Raw genomic sequence first — 22,028 nt, forward strand, 5'->3', positions numbered from 1 at the left:
GAGTGAGTATAAAGGGTTATGCGTGTTAGATTGCGGTGTTTTGTATTGTATCTATGTTGTAATGTCTGGCGGAGTTGAATGTCTGTAGAGTGACTGTGGAACAGGTTGTGAGCGCGCGCAACCGGTGGAAATCTTAAGTTCAAGGAGAGCTTAAGTGGTTCGGGTGTATCGGACACCCAGAGTAATTGTCAACTAGTGTGAAGGGGGTCATGAGGTACCATTGATCACCCGAAAGACCGAGATAGGGGGACCGTAAGAGTGAGTGCGTGAGTAACGGACGCTGGTCGGAAGTTACTGTGTGTGTAAGCAACCTATCAGAGAGACGATATTTCGTCAGTTGTGTTGACAATTACATATAGACTGTGGACGTACAGTCGAGAGAAGTGACCGCTTGGAAGTAGTCATTTTTCGGTGTATGAATGGGACGCATGCATAACCGGGAGACGAGTTGAGAAAGGAGGGGTGCTGCTGCGAAGCGGAGAAAAGTGACGTCAGGAAGTGTCGCGCAGTGATTGGCTGACCGGAGAAAGACCGCGCCGTGATAGGCCAGCTAGCAAAGACGTCAGAAAGTGTCGCGACGTGATTGGCCGACCGGAGAAAGACCGCGCTGCGATAGGCCAAGTTAGCAAAGCCGCGACAGGATTGGTGGATTGTCATCAGGAAGTAAACAGAGTAGCGAGGCTGGATATTGTGCGCATAATTATGAAGTGTTTTAAATGGCTGAGAGCGGTGTTTAAAAAAGAGAAGCGGGGATCGTATGAAGGGGAAGAAGCCCCGCCGGAGGGTACGCCAGCTCGTTACATGGCAGTGAATGTTGGGTTGCATACGATCCTTTGGATTTCAGAGTGGAGTAAGATTACGGAAGGAAATGAGGAACTGACGTTCCCGAAGTACGGGACGTTCAGATTAGAGGTGTTACATCGATTAAAATCAGTCATGACCTCAATGAGACCCTTGCCTAGACCGACCCAGTTTGAAGCTCTTGATGCATGGATTAGGGCAGCGCATGAAAAGAATATGAACAGACGACAAGAAAGGGTGAAACGATCGGTAAGGGCAGTGCAGGATGCCAGGTGGGATGCGGATGCTAAAAGATGGAGAGTGCATAACATGGAAGTAAATAAACTGTACCCAGTGTTAGAGGTGCCCGTAAATAAAAGTCCCCTGGAAGAAGATGATGAGAGCGAAACAGAGGATAGCCTGATAAACAGATTATTGACAGACAGGCCACCCCCGTATAATAGGGCAGGGGGAGAGGTCGAGCATAGTGAAAGAGAAAAGGGGGGCAATGCAGGAGAGCATGGACCGCTTCCCAGTTCAGAGTGGGATCCTGAGGCAAAGAAAGAGCTGTCCCAGCCTAGTCAGGTGCAACAGGTAGTCGGGAGGTTTGTGGTACAAAGAGCGCCGGAAACGGAGAGCGCCACATCCTACGCATTACCAGATGCACTACAGGTACCTGTTACCATAGGTCCTATAATATCGATATATGACCAAGAGAGAGCAAGAGGGGAAGAACGGGTACGGAAAGACAGAGAAAGAGCAGGGACGGCAAGGAGGAACGATACGATTAATTCCCCAAGTCAGATGCCGATACCCAGAGAGTGGAGCACCCCGATGCACACAGCAGGGGATCCAGGAGGGGATCCCGGGGGCCCTAGATGGCCAGTGGATCTGAGGGGATCTGGACGAAAATCCTTTCAAGAGCTAAATGAGTACATGAAGCAGTGGGATGAGGCAGTGGAGGCTCAAAAGAGCATCATAGCTGCGGAAGCTGAAAGGGAAAGCCAGGACAGCCGAGCTCGGACTCACTGCGGGGCTGGGGAGAGTAGCCCGGAGTGGGACTGTAGAGAGAGAGATAGTAGGGGAGTCACCCATTGGGCCCGGAGAGGAGATAGAACAGACCTGGAAAACGGGGGCCCCGGGAGTGGAGGGGTGGCGCGCCCAATACTCAGTGAAGGGGAGAGGAGAGCGCAAGAGTACAGAAACAGCTTTAAGTGTCCACACTGTGTGCCCGGCACCAGAGAACAGAATGGGAGTTGTGAGAGGTCGCACCATAGTCCCTGTGATGACGGAAATGAGCGCAGCCCAGGGAATATGGGGAACCAGGAAGGAGCGTATCGGATACTGAGCGATACTAGGCAAAGGGAGAGTAGCGACCAGAGGGAAAATAACAGAGAGGCGCACGGTGAAAGGAGAGAAGAAGAAGAGAGTGGGCAGAGAAAGAGTGGGGGTAACAGGCCCGTGTTCCATCACCTTCCAAGATCGGATGGCCGAGCATGGGACCTGGAGAGATGGGAGCAAGGGAGGGCACCCATTAACTCTCCCGAGCCCAAACGTAGAGCTCGAAGTTGGGATGGTAGGGAGACCAGTGAGCCCCCTTCGAAAGACATATTGCGAGCTGAGATAAAAGCCAAGAGACTCGATGTCGCCAGTTTAAGGTCAGACCTGGATGACATGGTAGATGGTACCCTGCCTTTAGAAAGAATGGAAATGTATGAACAGGATGAAATACTGTATATGGCAAAGGACATTACTCGAAAAGCGAGAGCAGTCCATGAGAAGTTAGTCGAACTAGCAGGCAAATATATGGTGGACTTGTCAAGAACCAAAGCATTACAGGGTAACCACAGGCTACATTATACAGATCGAGACCTAGATGAGAGGAGAACGATTGGGCTGAAAACGCACATAAGGGAACTGATCGCTGGAATAAGGACATGGAGGGCACTAGATAAGTGGGAAGAGAGGTGGTCCAAGAAAGGGACCGGCAGGAGAAGCACGCTTGGTATGACACCAGGAGGACAGCAGGGAATAGAAGCTTACCCTTTGCGTGAAGTTGCAAATGGGAACTATGTACATGTCCCTTGGAGTAGGGGAGATTTAGCTGCTTTTACCACCTCCTTCCCCAAATTGCGGGAAAACCCAGTGGAGTGGTACAAGCAAGTGGAGAGATTTGTAAAAATCTCAAAGGTCCTATGGATAGATCTGAACACGCTGTTTGACATTGTAGTACCAGGCGATCTGTGGACAGCATGCAAGGTTAGCGCTGAGTGGCCCACAACGGAGCCAGAGAGAGATGCTAAGACTAATGGGCCGTCCGAGATTGTGATGGCAAAATTCGAGAGAGTGATGACTTGGCTGAAAGAGAAAGTGCCAATGCAAGACATAGATTGGGTCAGAATAGACCGAACAAGACAGGAACCCAAAGAGACAGTCCACGAATATTACGAGAGATTGCTGAAGGCGTTTAAACAATATAGCGGCTTGGATGTAATGGATCCAAAAGACATAGGGCAATTTGTGTCCAAGTTCGTCCTGGGACTGAGACCGGATATTAGTTTAATGATTCAGCAACACTCGATTTGTTGGCAAAGTAAACCCCTAGACGAAATACTGAGATATGCCAGGTACTGCTGTGATGAGATAGACTCCAAGGCTAAGAAACTAAAAGAAAAGTTGATGGTGGTACAGATGCAGGCAGCAGGGAAGGGGGGACAGCAGCAACAACCGCAAGGAACAGGTACAGGAGGAAAGAAGCAGTACAGTCAGAACAAGGGCAATGAGGAGAGTTCCACCGTTAGACCCAGAATAGATATAGCTGCCTTGAAGAAAACGACTAGGTGCCACCAGTGTAACGAGGTGGGGCATTGGAAACGCGAGTGTCCCTACAATGTAGAGATAGGAGAACAAGAGATAGAGGAGGAAGAGGTCCAGAGCGCGCCTACAAGAGGGGTGACGCCATACCAAGGAAAGGTGCTCAAAGGGGGGGGGGCTCCTCCCCGAGCCCAGTTCCCGCAACCTCCTCGAGTAGGGACTATGGGTAAGACCTATAGACAAATGCCCCTGTTTGTAGAAGGGGAAGAGTGCTATTATGTGGACCCATTAACCGGACAGAGAGTGGAAAGAGAAGACTGCACCCTCGGGGCAGCCTTGGAGGTGGACCAGAGGGGACCCTATGTGGAAGCAGAAGTAGCAGGGTGCCCTACGACATTTCTGGTGGACACAGGAGCCACTAGATCCACGATCAGATCAGCTGCAGTTCCAGACCTGCCCATGTCTGGAGAGACCATACAAGTGGTAGGGGTCGCAAACAGGAGAATAACCAGCCAATTGACAGAACCGGTACAGGTGAAAATAGGGAAGTACAGCGATGAGCACCAGTTTGTGGTTTGCGATTCAAGTCCTGTGTGTCTGCTAGGGAGAGACCTGTTGTGTAAATTGAATTGTACTATATACTGTACACCTCAGGGAGTGGAGGTATTGACCAATGATGATGACGCAGATTTCAAAGTTGCAAACTCAAGAATATGCGTGGAGCTGTACCCTACTTTGACAGTAGATGAGCTCCCCTGGGACTTGAGAGAGACAGTGGCACCAGAAGTATGGGATTTCACTGGGGAAGAGATTGGATTGGTCAAAGGGGTGGACCCAGTGAAAATTGTAGTGAAACCGCATGCTGAGTTCCCAAGAACACCCCAATATAAATTGACTCCAGAAACGATTGCAGGCATAAAACCCGTGATCGAGTCCATGATTAAACAGGGAATACTGAAAGAAATCGTGGGTAGTCCATGCAACTCCCCGATTATGGGTCTGCAGAAACCAAATGGGAAATTTCGGATAGTGCAGGACCTTCGAAAGATTAATAACATAGTCGTTTCGTGTTGTCCAGTGGTACCGAATCCATCAGTGATACTGTTTCAGATTCCATTCCAAGCTGAGTGGTTCACTGTGATCGATCTTTGTCAGGCTTTCTTTTCGATCCCTCTGGACGAAGAAAGCCATTTTCTTTTCGCATTTAAGCTGGAAAATCGCGTCCTAACATGGTGTCGTATCCCTCAGGGGTATACAGAGAGCCCATCGATCTTTAACCAGCTTTTGAAGAAAAATCTTGAAAGTCTAGTGCTGCCCCAGAAGTCAGTTCTGGTCCAGTACATAGACGACCTCCTTGTGGCGTCAGAAACAGAAGAAGCTTGCAGGGAGGACTCCATTGCTTTGTTAAATCACCTAGCTGCCAATGGGCACAAGGTGTCCCCGGGAAAATTGCAGTACTGCCTGACAGAAGTGCAGTACTTGGGACACAGAATAGAGAAAGGCAAACGAAAGGTGTCACCAGACAGGATAGAGGCGATCATGAAAATGAATGCGCCTAAGACACAGAGAGAGGTCAGGATGTTCCTAGGGATGGTGGGTTATTGCCGACAGTGGATCGTGAACTTTTCACTGAAAGCAAAGCCCTTGCAAAAACTGACGCACAAGGAGGTGAGCGACCCGGTACCATGGGACAAAGACTGTTTGATGGCGTTCCTACAGCTGCGAGAGGACCTGTGTCGTGCTCCGGCATTGGGAATGCCTGATTACAATAAACCATTTTTTCTTTACTGTTGTGAGAGAGAAGGTTGCGCGTTGTCTGTGTTAGTCCAAATCCATGGGAATGCCCGTAGACCAGTTGCTTATTTCTCGGCTACTTTAGACCCAGTAGCCGCAGCGTTGCCCGGATGTCTCAAATCCGTTGCTGCAACGGGTGTCAGCATTGAGAGATGTGAAAATATCGTCATGGGGCACCCGTTAGAGGTGTGCGTGCCCCATTCTGTTGAACTGTTGATGACCAGGACCAAAACACAGCATCTGACCAACAGCAGGCTCACGCGCTATGAGCAAGTTATTCTTGCTGCAGAGAATGTGACCCTCAAGAGATGCTCTGTTTTGAACCCTGCCACCTTGATGCCACTCCCAAATGATATCGAGGATGATGATGAATGTACAGACCATGACTGCCTTGATGTGACTGAACTATGCACCAAACCCAGACCCGACATCGTAGATGAGCCACTGACCGACCCAGACGAAATTTTCTTTGTCGATGGCTCATGTGTAAGAGACGAAGTTGGGCAGTTGAGAGCAGCATATGCTGTTTGTACAATTACTGGAGTTGTGGAAGCTGGGTGCCTGGAAGGAGTACACTCCGCTCAGGTAGCCGAGATTGTTGCCTTGACACGTGCTTGCTTGGCAAGCAATCAAATTCGAGTCACCATATACACCGACAGCCAATATGGTTATGGGGTAGTTCATGATTACGGGCAGTTATGGTCTCAAAGAGGGTTCATGACCTCTTCAGGCTCTCCCATTCGCAATGGAGAGTTTGTGCGCCTGTTGTTAGAGGCGTTGCAATGCCCAGCAGGTATCGCAGTTGTAAAGTGCACCGCACATACCAGAAATGAGGACTTCGTTTCGAAAGGCAATAGATATGCTGATGAAGTTGCGCGGTATTGCGCGGAACAAGGGTACTCTTTCACAGAGGTGGAAGTGGGTGGAATAAATGTAAGGACTGAATTAGCCATGATACTGGAAACTGTTGATACTTGGGATGAACTGTCAAACATGCAAGAAAATGCTCCTGATTCTGAAAAAGAAACATGGGAAAAGGCAGGATGTGTAATGGGTGAGTCCCATTTTTGGGTCTCAGCAGACGGCAGAGCAGTGTTGCCCAATGAGATGGTGAGTCCAATGGCTAGACTCATACATGGTCCCGTACACTTAGGGAGAGATGCTATGCTGAGAGTGTTTAGACAAACTTGGTACAATCCTAAGTTTAGAATAGCAGCAGAAGCAGTGTGCCAGCGTTGTGTGACCTGCCAGCAGCTGAACGTAGGAAAAAGAACACCAGTTGCACTAAGTCACATAGGAAGGTCTGGAGGTCCATTCAATCGAATGCAGATAGATTTCATTGAAATGCCAAGGTGCAACCGCCTCCGCTATGTCCTGGTGGTTGTTTGTGTGTTCTCCAGATGGGTTGAGGCATACCCTACACGTAGGTGCGACACCCTCACAGTGGCCAAGTTACTGCTTAGGGAACTCATTCCGCGCTTCGGGGTGCCGGCCTTTTTGGAATCAGATAGGGGAACACATTTTAACAGCGAGCTTGTGAAAATGATTTGTGCAGCTCTGAATATCGATCAGAAGTTGCATTGCAGTTACCGACCAGAAGCCTCAGGAATTGTGGAGCAGATCAATGGCACGATCAAGGCCAGAATAGCCAAAGTTTGTTCCTCAACGACCCTGAGTTGGCCTGACGCCCTGCCATTGGTTCTCATGAGCCTTCGTAGTACCCCAGACAGAAGAACGGGGTTATCACCACATGAGGTGTTAATGGGGAGAGCAATGAGGCTGCCATCTGTCCCAACTACTGCACTGTTAAATATCACAGATGATATGATCCTGGACTATTGTAAGGGGCTGTCTGACGCCATTCGTTCTGTGTCCCTTCAGGTGCAGGCTGCCGAGGTTCCATCGTGCCAGGGCCCGTGCCATGACCTGTACCCTGGGGACTGGGTCCTGGTGAAAAAACATGTGAGAAGAAGCTGCTTGGATATTCGTTGGCGTGGGCCCTTCCAGATCATCCTGATCACGAACACAGCTGTGAAGGTGGGAGGCCTGCCCAATTGGATCCACGCGTCACATACGCGAAGGGTTCCAGCACCTCGGGAAGAAACAGCTCCTCTCTCGGATAGACGTCCAGAAGAGGACCGAGAAGCCATAGAGGGGGCTAGCCAAGCTGTAGAGGTGCCAGCGGAAGCAGGGAACGAGTCTGACCAAGCTGAGGACGGTCAGTACAACAGCGAAACGGAAGACGCTACAGAAGGAGAAAGTAGCTGGGAGAACGAGTCAGACACTGACAGGTCTGACAGAGAGCGAGAACAGACAAGAAGGAGAAGGAGTAGAAGGGCACATGGAGAAGCTGATTGGCCGCAAAGAAGGAGCTCTAGCCTGAGGTCAACTCCAGAGGTAACCCTTCCTCCGATATCAGAAGACTCAGACCCGGAAGAAGGTGCTCAGGGCGCTGAAGCACCGGACCGAAGAAGGTCAAGAAGAGTGCGTGTGCCTAACAGAAGATACTCCACACCTGAGTGGACATATCTGGCGACAAATGTCTGTGAAACCGGAGACAGGGAGGATCCGAGCGGTGGTGGTGTCCAGTTCTGAGCCCATTGTCACCGTGGAAATACGACTGTTGGTACCCGGAGTCGAACAAGAAGGGTCACTAACATTCATGCTCCCCAGACCTCCCCGCCTCAGCAAGTTAAAACACATGTTTCTCTCAGAATTGCAATTCCCCGACTTTGGTACAACGATAACAGCACATGAAGAGCACAATCTTCGTTTGGAAATACTGAACTTTGCTATCGAAGCTGCAGGCACAGGCTTGATAGTAGACTGTTAAAGGACTTTGTAAATAAAGTGAACAGAAAAAGAAGATTACCTAGCGCCCAGGAAGCAGAGAATTTTAGGGAACTTCCCTTGAGTTGATGGAGAAGGGCTAGGGTTGTCTTTATTGAACTGTTAAAGGACTTTTGCGAAGAAGGTTGTCAGCTTCCAGTTGTGTGGATTCTAAAGACAAAAGGATTAAAAGGAGACTGTAAAGGAACGAGAGGAAAATAACTTTTTGCTAAGATAAGAGAGAGCCATATTGTCTGACGAAATGGAGGCCGGCACCCAGAACCGCAGAGCTAAATGTATAATAGGTACACTAATAGTAGGAGTGATAATATTAATAGCTTTAGTGGTAACAATTTCTTATGTACAGGGACATGAGGAAGAGGCAAAGGTAACTACACGTAGATGAGTCCCAAGGAGACTTTAGGTCAAATGCTTATGCTAAACTCTTATATGAATACGTGGATGCCATGGAGGTTAAGGATTGTTACGTCTGCATGCAGTTGCCGGCGTCTGTAGATGAAGGCATTAGATACCATCACCTCCCGCTGACATATGGCATTACATGTAGCTTATTGCTTAGTATATTTTATGAGAGAGATAGTTTTGAATACTATTTCTCCAATTATGATTCAGTGTTGCCAGAAGTCCCAAATTATAAGCAGATGAACAAATGGGATTACTGGAAGAGTGAAGACAGATTGGCCAAGTTCTTCATTCCTTGGATTACCTTAGATACTTCACATGCCCGTAGAAATAACCTGACATGCAAGGTGTCAGAAGTCGAGAAGAAGTTCATAGGGCAGGTGGATGATCGTTACAGGAGACAAAAGATTTTGAAAAAATCAGGACAATGGAAAACAGATTGGACCGAGGAAGAGAAGGCACACAAGAGAAAGGGTAGTAGTGGTCCAATAGCTTTAGATAAGACGCAGAGAGGAAAGCTATGTCTTCACCGAGCCAAAACGTATTATGAAAATGTATACGTGGGAGAAGTCGACTGTGAACATGCTTTCAATATAGAGTACTATACTAAGGATTTCCTGAAGGGAATGCAAGTGATTCCAAATGTGTATTTTGTATGTGGAAGAAATGCCTACGTGAGACTACCTGACAACTGGTATGGATCATGTTACTTAGCAATTGTCTTCCCCAAAATATATCATGCACAAGACTTAGTGATCATTGAGGGCAAGACATCTTCGAGGGGAAGGAGGGATGTAGGCGATGCAGAAATGGTTGGAGATGTCTTTGGAGCTATGTTCCCTCTTTTGGGTCTAATCCTTAATGATGTTAAAATTAGACGGCTGGCAACAGTCGTCGACAGGTTGTCTGCCAGCACTGCTCAGTCCTTAATGCTGGTAGAAGGAGAGATGCAATCGATAAGGGCTATGGTTCTTCAGAACCGTCTTGCGTTAGATGTCCTACTAGCAAAAGAGGGCGGAGTCTGTAAGGCTTTGAAGGTCCAGGAATGCTGCACTTACATTCCAGACAATTCAAAACCCCTTGAGAAGGTTATTAGGAACATAACTGATATTCACAAGGAGATCGAAGATTTGAGTAGAGAAAATGTCTGGGAAAAGGTGGGCCACGGAATGAGTGCAGTTGGAGGGTGGATTTCCACCTTAGGCAAAAGCTTTGTGTGGTATATACTAAAACCTGTCATCATAATATTGATCTGTGGGATCATATTGTGGGGATTGGTGAGGGTATTCAAATGGTACAGAGCAAGAAGGTCAGAAAGGGCCCAAAGAGAGCAGCTGCAGAGATTGGCTGCCATACAAGATAATCAGTACAGGAGTCTGAGGGCTCTGGAAGCGCAGAGACAAGTTATGCTACCAATAACTGCAGTTTAAATGTTAGTGATGACCCCGAGAGGTCATCAAAGGGGGGAACTGAGAGAGCGCAAACTGACCTAAATGTATGAGTACATCACACTTACCTGTAGTAAGCACAAATCATGAGGAGAAATGCCATGAGTGCTAATAGTATCTGTAATTATATTCTGAATGTATAGCTAATATAGAGATTTAAGTAGAAGTGGAACTAATACAGAAATGTGTGACACTATATGATTTTAGTAGATGTGATTATTTCTGAATCCATGTCGTGTAGCTGTTAAAATGTAAGATGGTATGTGGTTAAACGCAGAATGTGGTAGGCCTCAGGGCCAGAGCTAGAAGGGAAGGTGTTTCTTTTCACGACATGGATTGTATTAATGTTTTGGTCATTGCATTAAATGGGCCATGATTTTTAGAGATGTTTACTGAATAATAGAATAAGAGTATTAACATGCTTTAATTAATGAAGAAGTTGAATGCTATAATCATGATGAGAAATATTGTAGGCCTGAAATGTTTTAACATTGATTTACACGTACATGTCTGGGCCAAGAAATGTTGCAAGCCTTTTTGGAAGTCTATGAGAGTTGGGTTCTTGGCTGCAGATGTCTGTCTGCAAGGAAAGGGGGGATCCAATTATAAATGAATGAATAGAGGTCTGTTCAGTAGACAGCCCAGACATGGAGGAGGGTTCTGGAATGTTTAAGGGGTATCAGCGGGCCGGAGAAGAGTCTGAGAAGCAAGGTCAACTCTAACGTATGAGGCCCAATACAAAGCATCCTGGAAAAAGCCAGAAGCTACACCACGTGAGGGGCGTCTCGCAAGGGGCGTCTCAAATGTTGTTGACTGTTTTGTATTAGGGACAGCACCCCTGGGGGGAGTTAGAGCAGATACCTGAGGACCCTTTAGAGAGCGGATGGGTAGGCAGAGAGGGGTCATGACTGGAGAACTATAGGTTTTCACCAAGAGACTTAGAGTGAGTGACTTCCCTTGGGGGTCATTCACTGCTGACACCTTTGTTAGGTTGGGACTTGGTTAAGTAGGGATACCATCTAGAGCAGGGTAGGGACAGCCTAACCTGTGCGTTTTCCTCCAACCTAAATGAAGGAGAGATATGCGTCAATGCTGATAGCTTTATTATTCTTAGAACTTGTGTTAGTGATTTCCGTTGCTCGTCTGAGGGCTTTCCGAGAGCACATGTATGTAATTGGACCTGTGTATCTCGTGAATCTCATTCTGAGATGCCTGTATTTGCAACTTATCATATCTTTACAATAAACTTTTGAAAGCTAGAAGTTGTTTGTGATCTTTGGGAGCAGAGTCCTTTATTGGGTGAACTAACTTGGAAATGGATGTACTGTCTTCCTCAAAGACAGGCAACAAAGGTTCAGTCGACCAGATCAAGGTTTAGATCAATAGATATAAGGTATCGATCAAAATCTCGCCCTTTCATTACCTTTTAGAGTACTTTTATAGAAGTTAGTAAAACACTTTCAAAGCTCCTTTTAGGGTAAGATGCTAGATGCTGCCCTTACTTAGGGATGTACAAAATTCCCAAAGTTGGCTCTTTCCACCTTAGCCACAACCTTGAGTTTTTTATTTAAACTTCCCCGTTCACAAAGTTTTTAAAAGATGCCTTAAGAAAATTCAGCACTGACTTTGTTTTTCCAAGAGGAACAACCTGCAAATTCTACCTTTAGTCGAGAATTCTCCAGCAAAATCAGAAAAATAAATATGAAATGTAGTTTGAGAGAACTTTTATGAACTGGACACATTCTGCAGCTCTGTTCAGATTATTAGCTAATCAGATCATTACTAGCATAATGATAATATAGATATTCTTAAATCACAAGGTGATGTTTGAAAAATCCTGACATAAGAGTGCAATACCGTTTTTCTAATTCAGAAAAGTTGGTAAATGGTGGAGTTAGTTATCCTTCAGGGTGTAATGGCTAACAGAACACCTACAAGATTGGTAGATCTGTTTAGGGCAGAGATGTGGGGGGAGGCCACAGTGAAAAATATACCCACAAGTAGAAAGAAAAAATAATAATTAGCAAGTGCTGTGCCCTGCCACTTTTTTCATGCACAAATATTCTACTGCTTATTTTCAAATAAGAAAATGGAATTCACATACGTTTTCAAGAAGTACACCTGGAGACTGGTGGCTGTTGCACATTTCCTGGTGTTACCAGAAAAACGATTGAAAATGTCAAGAAGCCAGAAATAGTTTTCACAAAAGATTGGGTGAAAACTGTACCCACTAATTTATGACAATAGAGTGTGTGAACATTAACAGGTGCACCATTTCCACCAGATTAGAGCCAGAACATCCAGAAATTAGGCATCAAGCACAATTTGGGTGAATATTTTTTTTGCCAGGTTGTGGGAGTAAGCACCTACCATTTGCACTCAGATTTTGGTCTTGTGTTGGGTGCGAAGGGAGTTTGCACCAAAATAGAATCATCTTGCCCATTCTAATCAGGGCCTTACTCTTTAGCTGTTTTTACCCCAACTCTATGCTTACTCCACTTTATTTATACAGTTTTTTAAATTAGAATTCTCCTTCAAACTGTGTCCCTTCTGTCCCTGTCTAGATGTGCCTCTGGATTTACAGCCCATTCATTGAAGAACAATTTACCTTTATTGCTTCTGAGTTTCTCTTCAATAAGTCCTATTTGATTACCTCGTTTTAAAGAAGGTTCCTTTACTTGGCAAGAGTCAAGAATACACTTCCAAGTTTGAAACTTGTTAGGTGAGACACTGGGGTCTGGGGTCTGGGGGCCCATAGTTGGATCTGTTGCACCTGTGTTGGTTTTTCCCACTTGTTAAGTTGGGAAATGTGAGAATTACATCCTCTGAGTCTCACTGACTAAGCTACACCCCTAGGCACAGGAGCACCTCCCCGCAAAGTGAGTGCTCCAGAGATGATAGAAGGTCAGAAGGATGGAGTATCCAGTCAGCAATGAAAAGTTTAAAAAAATGTTTTATGCAACTTCTCAATTACTATTCTTTTTTGGTACCTGCTACATAAATAGTCATTACCATTACTAATATTATTGTAAATGAAATATAACAGGTTAAAAGTAAATAAGAGTCCATCCTGTTTTAAAGTAGAATTAATTGTTTTGCTTCTATTGCATTTCAGGGTCTAGATTTTGAGAGGGAAAAGCAAATCTAGAATTGGAAGGTACAAAAGAAACATCCACGCTAAGAACCCCAGAGCGTCAAATCGAGTTAGCTTAAAACTTGCACTGGCTGATGGTCAGGGTGACCAGAATTTTAAAGCCAAAAACGGGGACATTTCACGAAAATAGACGGACTACAGTTTTATTTCAAGCGAGCGCACAGAATGCCAGCGCTCCTCAGCAGAGAATTACAGAACAGGCAGCTAGAACATAAATAAAATGCAACTTAAAAACCCCAGAAGCTTGCCTGTTAATTAGATTGCTTTCTTGACACAACTGCTAACTATCCTTGCTCTGTAAAACATAAAAAAGAACCTCCCACAGTTTTTAGTCGCCCCTCTCTAAAAACCGGGACAGGAGCTACATTTCCTGAAATTTGCCCGGACAGCAGGAGAAAAACAGGGACTGTCCGGGCAAATACGGGACGCCTGGTCACCCTACTGACGGTGTCACACATAGGACGGGCACTTAGCCGTTTCTGGAAGTATGGTTCACAGATGCCAGCCCTCTCCGGCATGCACCAGAGGCCTTCCTGAAGTAAGAGTTTCCTATCCTGGAGGGTCCATGTCACACTCATTAAACGCTGCTTGCAAATTACTTTTGAGGTACAGAACTTCAAAAGAAAGCAAACACGGCTGTGTTCTCCTTTGCATAGCAATTGATAGTTGTTCTGTTTGTAAACACGTTAAGACAAACTGTCCTGTGGTTTTTTTTTTTATTAAACTGCTTCTCGGTTTGTTCAAATTAGGCGGATGAGTGCCGCCCCACTACTTTTTGAGCCGTGCAAAAATTAAAAATTAAATTATAATAACAAGATGTTATTATCATTTTATTTTTCCTTGCGGGACTCAAGTCTGTTCGGGGTGGGGCATGGTTGAGCTTGCTAGAGTAAGGAGTGGTTTGCACTCCCTAATTGCGCATGACTGTTTGGCCAGCCCACTTGGGCCGGCCAAACAGTCATGCGCACTTAGCATCTTCTCCACCTGGCTGACCACATGGAGAACATGCCCAGGCTCCCATGCACTCCCTGAGCGGCCAGACCCATCACGACACTGCTGGGAAAGTCCGGGGGCCTTGGTGCTTCCGTTCCCGCTGCAGTGCCGAGGACGGAGGAGAGGTGTCGGTAACGGCAGCCAAAGGTACGTTTATTTAATTTATTCCTACTACCCCTCCCACACACCGTCCCGAGGCAGCCGCCACTAGCGTTGATCCAGTTTGGCTTCATCGGTCCTCTCACAAGGCGGAATTTAAATTCACGTTGAATGAGGGCCTGCCCAGAGCAAACGAAAAAGTGAAAAGAACATGGTTACCAAAGCGCTGCTAATCCATTCCCTGGTATGTACTGCCATCTTCTGGACAAGGTTATTTTGCGACGATCACTTTAAAATAAAAAAAAGCTCTTCTTATTTATGCAGATCAAATGAACCTTCAGGGAAGTACTAACGCTGCGGACAAAGTACACTACTCACTGTGCCCACATTCTAGCACCAGCGAAGTTCACGCATGGGCCTCAAATCCAAGCGAGACTGAGTCATAAAAGGCTGGAGGGGGGTTATGTGAATAGATTTCACAAGCACAGCGCAAGCCCTGTGCAGGCGAAACCTAAAAAATGGCACCAACTTCCTCTCCCAAAGGGGTCCGACTCCAGCTAATATAGGCCACCTCCATTGGCCAATCATTTCCTTCTGTTCAATATGGGTGTCACCGCCCCCCTCGGCAGGCACCAACCACCCAATCTTCTAAAAGTACCATCACCAACTTTGCCTCGTCCGTTACTGTTCCCAAGTGTCTTTCCAGCACATCTAAAATGTCGTTTTGAATGACCACTGTCCATGTAACCCTTCGTTCTTCCTCGATCCTGTCAATCTTAAAAATCGCAGTCCTTCTAACCCAGTGTTCTTGTTTATGATGCTATTCAGGCATGTCCATTTAACTCTTTCTTTTTCCTTTATGATGACACAATTAGTTGAGCCCTGTGTGCTTCCATCCCTTACAGGTGAAACGAAACATGTCTTCTGTGCCACCCTATGATGATCCTATCGAGTTGAAAGAGCTGGCAGGACCCTGCAGAACCAGCTATGGCTACAAGGTTGATCCAGTCAAGGAGAATGGAGGACCAGGCGGCAACCACATCCTGCCCGTCGTCCTTGCCCTGCCGCTTCTCTACTCAGTTCTCCTCCTTTAATGCCTAGGCCAGCACCAGAGACCACCACGCCCCCAGAAGGTGCCAAGAGAGGCACAGCTTTGTTTTAAGTGTCTAAAGGAGCAACTCCAAACTGCGGCAAATCAGTTCCCCCTTCTGATCGACCACCATATTTAGCGCAGAACCTGGAGCAGCTCCACTTACATTTGGCCAGATTGGTTGTTTTTTTAAGCGTTGTAATGTCAGAAAAGCGCTATCTGAATCCTAGCTTCTCTGCTTGACAAACCCTGTGATTCTTGTTCAGTCAAGTCTGTCTGCCTTTCCCTCAGTTCCCTTATTTTCTAACACTGGGAGAACTGACAAACGATGCGGGCATTAGGGTTGAGCAGACAACAAAGAGGCTAAAGATTTACATTTTCATTGTTTTGTGGCACAGCAGAGGATCTGCTGGTTTCCATCCACGCGGACTCTGATGGAAACGTCCAAAAATAGCACAGTCTGCAAATCCCTTCCCATTCTTGAACCTTTGTTCCTGTCTACCCCACAACCTCTAATCATACCAACCAACTTGCAAACATACATGCACCTGCATCTAAAAAAACGAGAGCGCTGGCACATTCCTACAGCAACCTCAAGTTATCACAGGGCGATGGAGGGTAGCTGATTGAGAGCCCTGTTATGTCCTTACTTTCTGGGGCTTGTAGTTCAGGAATTATTAACGATGAATTAAAACTGTTCCAATCAGCACTGTACCTGGTTAACAAGGGAGCAAAAAACCAAAAATCAACACCAACGACTCACCTGGTTTCTGGCTCTCTGCGACCCAAAGCACAAAAATGCTTCATACTCTATCATACCCCCACCAGCTCTAAATGGCATGGATCAAGTTCCTTGTAAAGTTATATGGAGCTAGTGTGCTGCTTAAGATAGCCAATGACTTTGTGGCTGAAACCCAGATACTGAAATTATGATCTTTGAGTTAATTAGTAAAAAAATAACAAAACATGATTAATGGAATGCTTGACTTACTCTCAGCTACTGGTAATTGCTCAGGCCACAACTCAGTCCATCATTATTTTGCACTCCATGCAACCTCAGTTTGGACTTGGCCATATGCAAAACAGTCTTAGCCCTAGTCCAATAGGAACTGTCTAGCCAGAACTGCCAGGCCAGGTCCACCCTGACAAGAAACACAAGCAACCCAGGACCAGTTTCGCCTTAATCAAAGCTCATCAGCAAAGTATTGCTTGGTTACAGTGACACAGTGTGCACAGGACCCACGGCTCGAGCATACCTGTCCCACATAGGGTGACACACTAAAGTATTTTTAAAAAAAGTGATGCCATCACTTTTTTTTTTTGCATACTTTACTGCGTGGCCCCAAGTGGGACGTGTATGGTCAGGCGTCTGATGACCTATAACAATTATCTAAACTCACTCCACTGTCATTTTCTCTTTTATGAGTGACTTGCCAGGAATACAGAGAAATGTAAGGGGCTTCCCTCCGAAGCAAATCAAGGGTAATTTCTTACTTGTATATATAGACCGAGCCGTGTTTAAACACCAGTTTGCTGCCTTACAATTTCACCTGCTGGTAACTAAAAAAACACTCTAGCAGAAATCTAGAAGATACACCATGGACCTTGATACAATACTATAAAAAAGTATTGGCAATGCCAATCAGTCTTGCTTGCATGTAAAAGGAAAATAAGCGAGCCCGATTGGCATTGGCAATGCTTGTTTATGTTGTTGACAGAATTGAAATGTTTGATTTGTTTTAGGAATTGTTTAACACAATTTATTTAAGGTTTTTTTTTATCACACCTCAAACTATACATATCACTTCAAATGTTGCATTATAAATCTTCCATGGAGGTATAACTTGTATGACAGAGCACCAGTCACAGCCAAGGATTGTAAATCATGCGCCTGCCCAAAGCCAAACATCCCACAACCGCAGAGCCTAGTTATTTCAATCTATCTTAATTGAAAGGTAGGAATGAACTGCAGACAGAAGATGTAACATCTGTCCAGCATTGCTTACTGTCCCTGACCAATGACACAATTTATGAAAAAAAATTCTCACCTATAGTCATTTGTCCTGATTAAGTTGAGCTTTGTGTTAACAGTAAAATACATGTACAATCATGCTTAATATAGATTTTATTTTATCACATATGGATATCAAGGCCAGGGACCTTGAAGAACACAATGGGTTGCACGATGGAACCAAGACAGCATTTACAACGAATGCTTTACCACAACTCCAGAAGAACGAATGTGCTGTCACAACAACTTTTTTTTTAATACTTACATTGTCATGATAAAGACATGCATGGAAAAAAATGGTAAAATATTTAACAGGTATGTGTGTGTATGTATGTATTCAATTCAATTCAATATTGCTTTATTTCGATTTTGGTTGCAAATCATAAAAGCATACATTACAAAACATACATATATTCCTAAATAAATACAATCATATAACTGTTTATAATACACTTTAAAAAGACAATATTTACAAGATAAAATATTATTCGATTAGCAACCTGCAAGTTGAATTTTTAAGAATGTCTGAGCATTACTTATTATATCATTAAAAATTCAGGTTTCAATATTTTGTGGTGAGCACTCTAGGGTCAAACGATGGCGGACAGCACATTTAAGGAAGTTCGCCACTAGAAAAACCAACCGCTCACCCTGTAACAATTGTAAAAAAAAGTAATGCTGGACGATATTGTTTAAGACCAGTACTCCTTAGTATGGGTATAAGCCATTTTTTCCTAAGGTTGTGATAAAATGTACAAATAATTAAGATATGAAGAGTGGATTGTGGCGAGAGACCGTCACAGGGACAAAGGGGAAGTGCTTTTGCCCAGTTATTTCTAGTAGGAAATGTGACCAATCTATGAAAAGAATTCATTCTGAACCTTACCAGCAGATGTCGTTCATAACTCGTGGTGTTATAAGTGAGGTATGGCTGTATTAAAGGTTCCCTTTGTATTAGCAGGGCATGAGTGACAGAGGGTTTTGTAATCTCACTAGTTAGTCTCAAAGCCTCTAAATGAGCCAAACATTTCTTTTTTAGAACCTTTCTTGGTACCTCACAAATTATGGAGGGATTAGAGTAATATTGATCCCAACCCAAATCATGAAAAAATCTCGCTACATATCGCAGCCACCTTGAGTTATTTACGTCATCCATTTTTAAGCAATCAGAAAGAATAAGCTGGGTAAAGATTGCCTTTTCTGAGGTCCAAATCCTATGCCACAATAATAGTGGTTCAATTTTTGCTAGGTCCGTAATATATGAAAGACCCAGCTCAATGTGACAGGCAAGAGTACCCGAGCTACCAGGTACTCCTAATAGATATCTTAGAAAGGAGTTTTCTACCCGCTGGATACTGTCAAGTGCGACGAAACCCCAAAGACCTGCCACATACAGAGCCACTGAAAGGCATTTGGCTTTATGGATTTTTATCATTTCCAAAGGTGCTCTTTTTCCCAGCTTTCTGGCAAAATTAGTTAAGGCAGCTGTGGTTCTTAAAAAAAGCAATTTGCGTGTCTCCACAGCAGGTCTCCATGAAAGTTTATGGTCTATTGTTATGCCTAGATAAGAATATTTGTCAGTGGTCGCTATTTTTTCCTTGTTGAGGTAAATCCCCCTCATTTTGCTTTTGCGACTTGAACCCACCCTCATGACGAAGGTTTTACTGATATTTATTTTCAAATCCAGGCCCGCCATAAATCTTGAGTACCTGTCCAGATTCTTTTGTAGTTCAAGGGGGGTGCGGGCTAATATTACTGTATCATCCACGTAAAGTAACGCGGGAATTGGGCGATTTTCCACCATTGGGAGGTCTTGGGAATCCTTCAACATTTCACTTTCCAGCCTGTTTGTATATAAGGTGAAGAGGAAGGGGGCCAGGAACATCCCTGCCTCACCCCTCTTTCTATTGGGAAGTCCTCCGTCAACTCACCTCCCAATCCATAGCGAACCTTGGCTGTGGCATTGGAATAGAGCTCTCTCAGGAACTTCACTTCGTTTGACGGTGCCCCCATATCGATCAGCAAGGACCAAAGTTTGGAATGGGAGACACAATCAAACGCAGATGATAAATCCACATAGACCATATACAAATCTCCACCTTTAATGGAAACATATTTATCAATAAGGAGGGAGAGATTTAGGGCCTGCTCTATGGTCCCTAGACTTTGACGAAACCCATATTGTAGGTCTGAAATAATTCTTCCTTCCTCCGCCCAATCTTGTAACAGTTCTAAAATGACTCGACCTTCCACTTTGCCAAGGGAGTCTAAAAGAGAGATTGGGCGGTAGCAGGAAACAGATCCCCTGTCCCCTTTTTAGGGCGAGCTGACGTTAGCATTCATGCGAAGCATGAATGCTGTCAGCTCGCCAACTAATGCTATCCGTATTTGGGAGAGTGGACACCAAAGTGTCACGAGCTTTCCCAGTGTCGGATTTCACCGCGGGAGCGAGCGCGGGAGCGAGCGCGCTTGCGCAGACCGCAGGGCTTGCATGCAAACACGGCGCGCACACAGGCAGGCCCCATCCCCTGCACGCACAGGCACACGCGCGCACACACACACGCAGACAGGCACAACACACGCAGGCACATACAAGCGCGCGCACCCCCCCTCTCCCCTCTTCAGGCACGCACAGACTTCACATCAGCCCTGGGCCCCACTGACCGACTGCGCTCTTCCGGCGGGGCTCCTCACGGCGCGTCTCCTCTTCTCAATCGGGGCTCCCTCAGGTCAGAGGAGCCCCGCAACAGGCGCCACACTCCTCCTTCTCCCCGGCCCCCTCCTGGGGACCCGGGCTACCCAGGACCGGCAGGGCGCTCCATGCGCCGGCAGGCCGCCTCACGGACATCAGGAGGCGGGACTTCCGGTCGGCCGCGAGCGGATTGGCCGGCCGGCCAAGAGCTTCCAAGAGCTTCCGGGTCGCCGCGGGCAGCGTGGCGGCACTCTCCCGATCACTACAACAACAGGAGATGTGCACGCGACTGGCCGCTGGCGTCTCGCGTCTCTTCCGCCTTGTTTTCATTGTATTCAGGGGTCACCCACTTAAGGTGCATGAGTAAACGTCTTGTTTAGGACTTGTGTCCCGGAAGCAGGTATTATTAGCGCTCCCTGATTGTTTGAGTATGACTGGCTGGGGTTATTCTTTAACTTGCTAAACCGTCTCTTTCACAGGGTTGGTGCAACAGGTCGTCTTACCTCGCGCATGCGCATCACTAAAGTGTGGCTGGGCTTTCTTGCCATTGGGAGCCGGAGAACAGACCATTACAAAATATCACTGGAACGCGGCTCTATGCCCTTATGAAGGGGTCTCTATGCGTGAGAGAGGCTCTTCGAGGACACAGGCTGCCCCCGACACCTGAAAACCTCATAGCGGCCGTAGGCTAGGCTAGATTTTCCCCCTTGTAGGGTGAGTCTCGACAACAATGTGTTGCATTAAGTGTAGGACGTCCTATTCGCTGTCACTCTCATCCTGCGTTTCACCCTGTGCCAGAGGTTCCTTTCTCCGCCATCCCCACATACGCACCTTATGAAGTCCTCCGTCATCATCATAAAGTCATGCGGCCCTTGAGTCCCACCCTAGCCATCAATTTCCATACGTAAATCTACTCCCATCTTTCCACCCAGCAATGTACCCATTCATCTCTATATCTTCCGACGCATAAATATACCTGTTCATCCTTCCAACTATCCTTCCATACATCCACCAATATAGCATCAATCATATATCATTTAGTGCCATTCACAAACCCACCCAACCCGATATCCAACAACAGAAACCCCCGACGTATGAACAGAGGGTGTGGCGTAACAGCCAGAGCTGCCGACTTTGGAGCTGGGGAAGCGGGATCCAGTTTTGGCGTCGTCTCGGCATCCTGTGATTCTGGGCAAACCAAAAATGATTGTATCTGGTGCTAATGTAAAGTGCTCCAAAACTTCGGTCGAGTTCACTTCGCGCTATATAAAACTGGAGGGGGAAAAGAGGTCTCCGCGAAAAGCGCTCGAAGTCTAAAAAAATAACAAAAGCGCCGTACAAATGCTCCTCGACACTAAAACAACAAATCGTTAACACATAAATGTACCCACGCATCCATTCACAAACCCACTCATCCATCGAACCCATACATCCGCCTCGTAAAATAGATCAGTTACAGCGCAGAGTTTCCAGGCAACGCGCTATTGTGTGGGCTGTGGGTGCAGCGGGCCGGGCCCCCGCTGCCATGCACATTGGCCGAGCTCAGGTATTCACCCTCCCTCCCTCCCTCGCTGCCTGTCTGCCGATCGCGCCGCCTACCTGTGCTACCTCACCCGGAATCATGCGCCTCGCCTGCCTGCCTGCCTGCCTGCACAGGGTGTGTTTCCATCGCAAACTTGACACCGAAGCACCGTGGGATCCATGCCTTCCGCCAGGGGCTGGTCCTCTCGAGCAGCCCTAGACCCGGACTAGCCCCTGCCGCTCCCAGAAGCCCTCCGGTGGGCGCTAGCCGCTGCCATGGTCTCCCTGAACCTGCCGAAGCTCCCCCGCGCCTGGAATTACTGGCTGCTGCTGTCCATTTACCTTCTGTTCCTGGTCCTGGGTGCCCTGGTCTTCATGGG

General features: G+C 46.4%; 1 protein-coding gene across 1 annotated transcript in view; it reads left to right on the forward strand.

The window, feature by feature from the left end:
- Positions 1-17,883, forward strand: part of DPEP1 (dipeptidase 1) — a 200,534-nt gene extending 182,651 nt beyond the window's left edge. Inside the window, exon 10 of the mRNA XM_078670801.1 lies at positions 15,240-17,883. Coding sequence (XP_078526927.1) covers positions 15,240-15,428 — 189 coding nt within the window. The 3' untranslated portion in view covers positions 15,429-17,883. The remainder of the gene's footprint in view (positions 1-15,239) is intronic.
- Positions 17,884-22,028: the final 4,145 nt, after the last annotated feature.

This window comes from Lissotriton helveticus, chromosome 12 (genome assembly GCF_964261635.1).
Source record: "Lissotriton helveticus chromosome 12, aLisHel1.1, whole genome shotgun sequence".
In the NCBI taxonomy this organism is placed as follows: domain Eukaryota; kingdom Metazoa; phylum Chordata; class Amphibia; order Caudata; family Salamandridae; genus Lissotriton; species Lissotriton helveticus.